The following is a 7,536-nucleotide window of genomic DNA, read 5'->3' on the forward strand; positions in this document are numbered from 1 at the left end:
CGCAACAATGCCCAGCCATTTTTTGGTTGCAGCTGTCATTGTTGTTTGGTGGGCCCGGGCTGGCTTCAAACCTGCCACCTTGGGTGTACATGGCTGGCGCCTTAGCCACTTGAGCCACAGACACCCAGCCAGGAATGCCAAGCTTTAAAAAAATAAAAAGAAGAAGAAGAGGACAATGCCACATTAAAATCTCTTTCTCTTGATAATTTTTCTTTCTTTTTTTTTTAATTGAGACAAAGTCTCACTATGTCACTCCTGGTAGAGTGCCATGCTGTCACAGCTCACAGCAACCTCAAACTCTTGGAATTAAGTGATTCTCTTGCCTCAGCCTCACAAGTAGCTGAGAATATAGGCACCTGCCACATGCCCGGCTATTTTTTGTTTCAGTTGTCATTGTTTTAGCTGGCCCAGGCCGGGTTCAAACCAGCCAGCCTCAGTGTATGTGGCTAGCACCATAACTACTGTGCTTACGGTCGCTGAGCCCAAGTCCCAGATCTTTATAGTTCTGCCAGCAGATCCAGTAACAAACCACTGATTTCCAGGTTCCACAGCAATACATTGAGCCCAGCCAAGATGCCCACTGATAACCCTGTCGAGTTTCCAAGGTGGATGCTACTGGGGTTTTGGCATTGTAGGGGCTTTTTAGTCATCAGTGCAAAGTTCTTGGCATTGCTAGGCTCCATAACAATTGAATTCACTGCTGTAGGGTGTGAACAGTCAGGAGCCCCAGAATGATGCTAGTCACTTCCACCAGGTGCAGTATGATTTGCATCAGCCCTGGCCTGAGAGGAGGGTAATACTGAGGACTGTGCAGCTGATTCACTTGGCATTCTTTGGATCTTGTATCTGCTATCAGAGCAACCCCCAGTCCTGATGGATATGGATGTGTACCTGTAACCAAATATTAATTTTCTTGTCATTGACTAGCAAGATACTGTTTATGACCATATGAGTCTGCTGCATTTTGAGGGCCCTTCTTTTTTTTTTTTTGCAGTTTTTTGTCGGGGGCTAGGTTTGAACCTGTCACCTATGGTATATAGGGCTGGTGCCCTACTCCTTTGAGCCACAGGCGCTGCTCTTTTCTTTCTTTCTTTTTTTTTTTTTTTTTAGGGCCCTCTCCTTAAAATTTTCTTTCCAAGTAGGCATATGCAATACAGGACTATATTCATTATGCAGCTTGATTGCCAACTTTTGTTTGTGAGACAAAAGATGGAAGTAGAGGTACTGCCCAGGTACAATTTCAGTTCAGCCAGGCTCCAAGGGCAGCAGGAAGCTCTCTTCATCCAAAGGCACAAGTTTTCCATTATCAGCTACAAACATGTCATGAGTCTTTTTTTTTTCTGTAGAGACAGAGTCACACTTTATCGCCCTTGGTAGAGTGCCGTGGCATCACACAGCTCACAGCAACCTCCAACTCCCGGGCTTAGGCAATTCTCTTGCCTCAGCTTCCCAAGTCAGTAGCTGGGACTACAGGCGCCTGCCACAACACCCAGCTATTTTTTTTTTTTTTTGGTTGCATTTCGGCCAGGGCCGGGTTTGAACCCACCACCCTCGGTATATGGGGCTGGAGCCCTACTCACTAAGCTACAGGCACTGCTCTATCGTGGGTCTGTTTTAGTGACCTGTACACAAGTGTGTGCACAGAATGTTTCTGTACCTCCTCGACCATGATTCTGCATCCTAGGGGTTTCTATTCTTGTTTTCGACAGAGTCTCACTATGTCACCCTCAGGAGAGTGCTATAGCATCACAGCTTACAGAAATCTCAAACTCTTGGGCTTAAGCGATTCTTTTGCCTCAGCCTTCCAAGTAGCTGGGACTACAGGCACCCGTCAAATGCCTAGCTATTTTTTTTGTTGTTGCAGTTGTCATTGTTGCTTTTAGCTGGCCAGGGCTGGGTTTGAACCTGCCAGCTTTGGTATTTGTGGCTGGCACCCTATTCACTGAGCTACGGGTGCCACCCTGGGAGTTTCTTAATAACCAAATGAGCAAACTCTGCCTCAAAGTGGTAGGGTCACTCTTTCAAGATCTGTTTTCTGCATGAGTCCCTGCCTCACCTATAGAGGAATAAAAGTGTTTCCTGCCCCAACTGGAAGGACAAGGTGAAGCCACTATGGCTTAGAGAGTGGAGGAAACCACAAGTGGAAAGCCTCCCCTCCACTCCCAGTTGGAACCTACTGTAGCCTGTAGGAATAGCAGTGTCCTGTAAGAAGAGCAGCAGGGAGGACCATGTGGCTGGAGAAAGATGGGTAGGTCCTGCTAGGGTGGCTGATGGGCTGGTGGTCTGCTGAAACACATAAGTGCATTAGCTCTGCTGGCCCTTGGAGACCCTCCTCATTCCTGCACCTGGACGTCCTCTTATTCCTGCACCCACTTCTCCTCAAGCCACCTTTGGAGTGTGGTGTCCCTGGAGATGGTGTAAAGATGTAGTCCCAGTTACTCATGAGACTGAGGCAGGAGGATTGCTTGCGCCCAGGAGTTTGAGGTAGACGCCACTGCAACTAGGGGAGGATAGGGGTGGGGACAGAGTGAAACTCCGTCTCAAAAAAAGAAAGAAGAAACGATGCTCCAGGACATTCCATCAAGAATAGAGAAAGTCGGGGTGTCGCCAGCCCCATATACGGGAGGTGGCGGGTTCAAACCTGGCCCTGGCCAAAAAAAAAAGAAAGAAAGAAGAATAAAGTCTTCTCTTCGTAGATCTCTTCTAATACATTCCATTATAGCAATAAGAAAATTTTAGTTTGGCGTTAGCCTGTCTTTTAATAATCCTCTAATCTGGGACAGCGCCTGTGGCTCATTGAGTAGGGCACTGGTCCCATATACCGAGGGTGGTGGGGTCAACCCAACCCCGGCCAAACTGCAACAAAAAAAAAGCTGGGCACTGTGGCGGGCGCCTGTAGTCCCAGCTACTTGGGAGGCTGAGGCAAGAGAATCTGCTAAGCCCAAGAGCTAGATAACACAGCACTGAGGGAGATAAAGTGAGACTCTGTCTTTAAAAAAAAGTCCTCTAGTCTGAATCTTTTAGGAACCCTCAGACAGAACTTTTTGCTGCCTCTCTGTCCCAGCTCTGGTTACAGGAAGCTGGAAGTGACTAGATCCGGGATTGCGGGGGTGTGTGGGTTGAGTGGGGAGATGTCTCCCTTACCGTACCTAGAGGGCAGGCGGGCTGCACCGCCAGGTGCTGCCTAATGCAAGTTTGTTTCAGGGATGAATGAATCAACAGCTGCCAGTCTGCGCCTGCGCACAGTGGGGCCACGGCTCAGAGTAGGGGCGTGGTCTGGGGCAGGAGGGGACCAGGCGGGAGCCGGCCGCAGCGCGAGCGGACGTTACTGGTCGCGCCGGATCACGTGAGCGCGCAGGCGCACCGTCGCGCAGCCTGCTCTCTCACACAAAGCCCAGACGCGGAGAAAATGGCGGCAGGGGTCGAAGCGGCAGCCGAGGTGGCGGCGACGGAGATCAAAATGGAGGAGGAGAGCGGCGCGCCCGGAGTGCCGAGCGGCAACGGGGCTCCAGGCCCTAAGGGGTGAGTATTCCACGGCTCCTTAACCCAGGGTCGGGCTCCTAGGCGGCTGGAGGCCGGCGGTGGCTCCGTTAGGTCTGTTGGCCTACCCCTGGCGTGGCTTCGGCCCGGGTCTATCCCGCAGGGCCTGCCAAGGGTGGGAGCGGCCTAGGCTGTGGCTGGGGGTCTGGGGGAGTCGGGCGGCCCTGTGGGCGCCTCTGGGATGGCCCCGTACCCCAGGCCTCGATCCTCAGCGCCCTCAGTCGTCCCCCGGCCGGTTCCAGCCCCATCGCCGAGGTGTCTGCGCCCCGGGCCACTGCACACGGGGGTGATGGCGCGGGCTTCGGGACCAGGGAGCCCCAGGGGCCGTCTCTGCCGCTCGCCAGGCAGGTGACCTTGGGCTCGAGGTTTCCCAACCCGTAAAGTAGAGGGGAGAGCGCGCCCAAGGTCTCGGCGCGCGGTGGGCCGGGGTAACCGGTGGGGAGGTGGGGGTGGTGTCGGGGAGGGCCGCGAGGCGGGACTGGGGCTTGTTCCCTGCTCCCCCCACCCCGCCCGCTCACTGGGTTCCCAGCGGAAAGTGCCTCCCTCGGAACCACCTTTCGCCCCACTATCTGGCCCTGGCTCTAGTCCTTCGCTGTTTCCCGCGCCGCCCCCCAGGTGCGCAGTAGGAATTAGTGGAGAGACGGGATGTGCAACCTCACGGTTCACCTTTAGAAACAAAACGTGGCGCGGGGCAGGAGTGACACTCTTCTTGTGTCGCGAGAAATTCTGTCCTGAGTAGCGCTCACCCACTTCCAGACACTGTCCTCTTTTCTTCCCTGCTCTGAACTCTTTCTGGGCTCCTGGGTTTTTAAAGTTTACTTGGAGGAGGTACCATTAGCTTATACCCCGGTGAAACCCAGGTACTGATAAGTCATGTGAGAGGGATGCTGTGGCTCTAAGGCCAGCCGCCGGGGAGGAAGGGAAGGGGAATCCTGGGCATATACTGTATATGTTTTTTAATCGTGATAAAATGCACATAACATAAAATTCGCCATTTTAACCATTTTTGAGTACAAGTTAGTGGCATTGAGTACATTCGTAATTTTGTACAACCATTCATGTCCAGAACGTTTTTAATCATCTCAAGCTGTAGCCAGTAAACACTAACTACCCTCCCCCTCCCCCCCCGTAATGTTTGTTATACTTTCTGTTTCTATACATATGCTTTTGGTCATGTTTTAATGTGTGAAACTTTAGAGTTTATGAGGATTACAGATGAATTAAGCACTTACACTAATGAGTGTTTGCTAAATATGCTAGCTGTATTGTTAGACATCAAATCTGGAAAAAATGCCAGATTCTTTCTCCCCTGAGGAGGGTAGAAACAAATACCTCGGTTATTGGTCCTTAGAGATTAAGAGAAAAGCTTCCTTTGATCCCAGCTTTACTGTTGAGAACTCTGGAAGGGGATGTATTCGTTTACACTTCTCCCTATCTAGGGGAGCTTAGTAGGATTTCTGAGAGCCGTATTTGGAGGACTTTAAGATAAATTTATTTCCTGTATGCTGGATACAGTGCTGCTAGAACCTTGCTAGGTGGACAGGTTGAATTACTTACAGATTATATAGCATCTGAGGTACTTTTTTCAAATTTTCCATTGTCCATTTTCAGACAGTCATTTTGTGACTGAGTCATTTGACAAATATACATGGACTGTTGGAACCTGGAAGTTTTAGAGATAAAATAGACCTTGTTGGAAAACCTTCAGTCTAGTACTGGCTTAATAGAGGATACTTTAGGAAGCTAGCTACACTTAGACCTTTGTCAAGGGGTGTGCGGATTTTTTTTTTTTTTTTTTTTGACAGAGTCTCACTTTGTCACCTTTGTTAGAGTGCCATGGTATCATAGGTCACAGCAGCTCATACTCTTGGGCTCAAGTAATTCTCTTGCCTCTGCCTCCTCAATAGCTGTGACTACAGGTGCCTGGCATAACACCTAGCTATTTTTAGAGACAAGGTCTAGCTCTTGCTCAGGCAGGTCTCAAACTCTGGAGCTCAGGCAATCACCTGTCTCTGCTTCCCAAAGTGCTAGGATTACAGGTGTGAGCCACCTTGCCCTGCCTGTTACAAACCCTCTTGAAGCAAAGCTCTTTAGAAGCTCTTGCCCAGAGTGGACATTTCTTTTAGTAAGGTAATTGTGCTGTGATAGAAGTTAAATGGAATTGCATGGCAGGAGGCCTGAAGAGGGTGATCCCACACCTGCTGCCTGCTAGGTAGTGTTCCTCTTGAGGACAAGGATCATGATGTGATAGAGAAGATGGTTGGGGAGAGACAGAGAAGAGAGTATCCAAACACCAGGGATTAGGGTATATGCTTTATTTATAAAGAAGTAAAGTTGCTGTATCCTTTAAGGTTGAAGCCTTGGAGACCAGCTATTAGGTGATGAATTCCAGATTAAGGAATTTGGACTTTTATCTTGAAAGTCTTTGAGAGATGGAAAAAAGCAGAAACTGGGTTCTCTTGACCTATGTCCCATCAGGAGTGGAGTGTGCATTCAGTAGACTGAAATGGTAGTGCACTAATGAGTTTGATTGAGGACCCCAGTTTAGAAATCTTATTTTGCAGTTAACTTCTTTCCTGAGTGTAAGAAGAGAATTTGCTTAATTTGGATAAGAAATCTATTCCATTTTAAGTCAGTCAGGATTTAGAGTTAAGATATATTTAGGGCTCGGCACCTGTGGCTCAAGTGGCTAAGGCGCCAGCCACATACACTAAGGTGGAGGGTTCAAATCCAGCCCGGGCCCACCAAACAATGACGGCTGCAACCAAAAAATAGCCAGGCGTTGTGGTGGATGCCTGTGGTCCCAGCTACTTGGGAGGCTGAGGCAGGAGACTTGCTTGAGACCAGGAGTTGGAGGTTGCTGTGAACTGTGATGCCACAGCATTCTACCCAGGGGGATAGCTTGAGGCTCTGTCTCCAAAAAAAAAAGATAAATTTAGTCAGAGAAAAAACATTCATTTAGGTTTAAGCTCGATAATTTTTTTTAAAGTAAAGGTTGCATCATATATTTAAAATCAGTGACATTTCTTCCTGATTAATTTTTGTGGCTAAATCAGATAGATTGGATATCTAAAAATAAAAATTCATCCCTTAGGCCTGGCACAGTAGAACCTGTAATCCTAGAACTCTGGGAGGCTGAGGTGGGAAGATCCCTTAAATTCAGGAGTTTAGGACCAGTTTCTCTAATAAAAATAGAAAAATAAGCTGGGCATGTGGTGAATGCCTATAGTCCCAGCTATAAGGGAGGCTGAGGCCAGAGGATTGATTGAGTCCAGGAGTTTGAGGTTATGTTAGCTATGATGAAGCCACAACACTTTATCCAGGGCAACAGAGTGAAACTCTGTATCAAAAAGAAACAATTTATCCCTTTTTGAAATGTTCGTTTATTTAGAGATAGAATCACACTTTCTAGCCTGGGTAGAGTGCTGCGTAGAGCAACCTTAAGCTCTTGGGCTTAAATGATTCTCTTGCCTCAGCCTCCTAAGTAGCTGGGACTACAGTTGCCCACTACAACATCTGGCTATTTATTTATTTATTTATTTCAGAGATGGGTCTCGCTCTGGCTTAGGCTGGTCTTGAACTCCTGAGCTCAAACAGTCCTACCTTGGCTTCCCGGAGTGCTGGAGTTATAGGTGTACATTTTTTTGGTTGTTGAGACTCTGCCCTTGGTAGAGTGTCTTGCTGTCACAGCTCAAAGCAGTCTCCAACTCTTGGGCTTAAGTGATTCTCTTGCCTAAGCCTCCCAAGTAGCTGGGACTTGAGGTGCATGCCACAACGCCTGGCTATTTTTTTGTTGCAGTTGTTACTGTTGTTTAGCAGGTCCGGGGCCAGGTTTCTACCTGCCTACCCTTGGTATAAGTGGCCGGTGCTGTAACCACTGTGCTGTGGGCACCAAGCCTAAAAAGATTTTTTTTTTTGCAGTTTTTGGCCAGGGCTGGGTTTGAACCTGCCACCTCTGGCATATGGGGCTGGCGCCCTATTCCTTTGAGCCACAGG

At 48.8% G+C, this 7,536-nt stretch overlaps 1 protein-coding gene and 1 pseudogene across 5 annotated transcripts in view; one reads left to right on the forward strand and one right to left on the reverse strand.

The window, feature by feature from the left end:
- Nucleotides 1-694: 694 nt before the first annotated feature.
- LOC100961234 lies at nt 695-1,669 on the reverse strand (annotated as a pseudogene).
- A 1,500-nt stretch (nt 1,670-3,169) lies between these two features.
- HNRNPM (heterogeneous nuclear ribonucleoprotein M) overlaps nt 3,170-7,536 on the forward strand; it is a 52,926-nt gene continuing 48,559 nt past the window's right edge. For 4 of the 5 annotated variants that reach the window (XM_023515443.1, XM_012807556.1, XM_012807557.1 and 1 more), the window contains exon 1: nt 3,336-3,522. In XM_023515443.1, the coding sequence (XP_023371211.1) occupies nt 3,410-3,522 (113 nt within the window). In that variant the 5' untranslated portion in view covers nt 3,336-3,409. Of the gene's footprint in view, nt 3,523-7,536 lie in introns of all 5 variants that reach the window. The other variant, XM_003793661.2, reaches the window with a different exon arrangement.

The sequence above is a fragment of the Otolemur garnettii genome, unplaced genomic scaffold (assembly GCF_000181295.1).
Source record: "Otolemur garnettii isolate 467f Iridium unplaced genomic scaffold, OtoGar3 scaffold00071, whole genome shotgun sequence".
Lineage (NCBI taxonomy): Eukaryota > Metazoa > Chordata > Mammalia > Primates > Galagidae > Otolemur > Otolemur garnettii.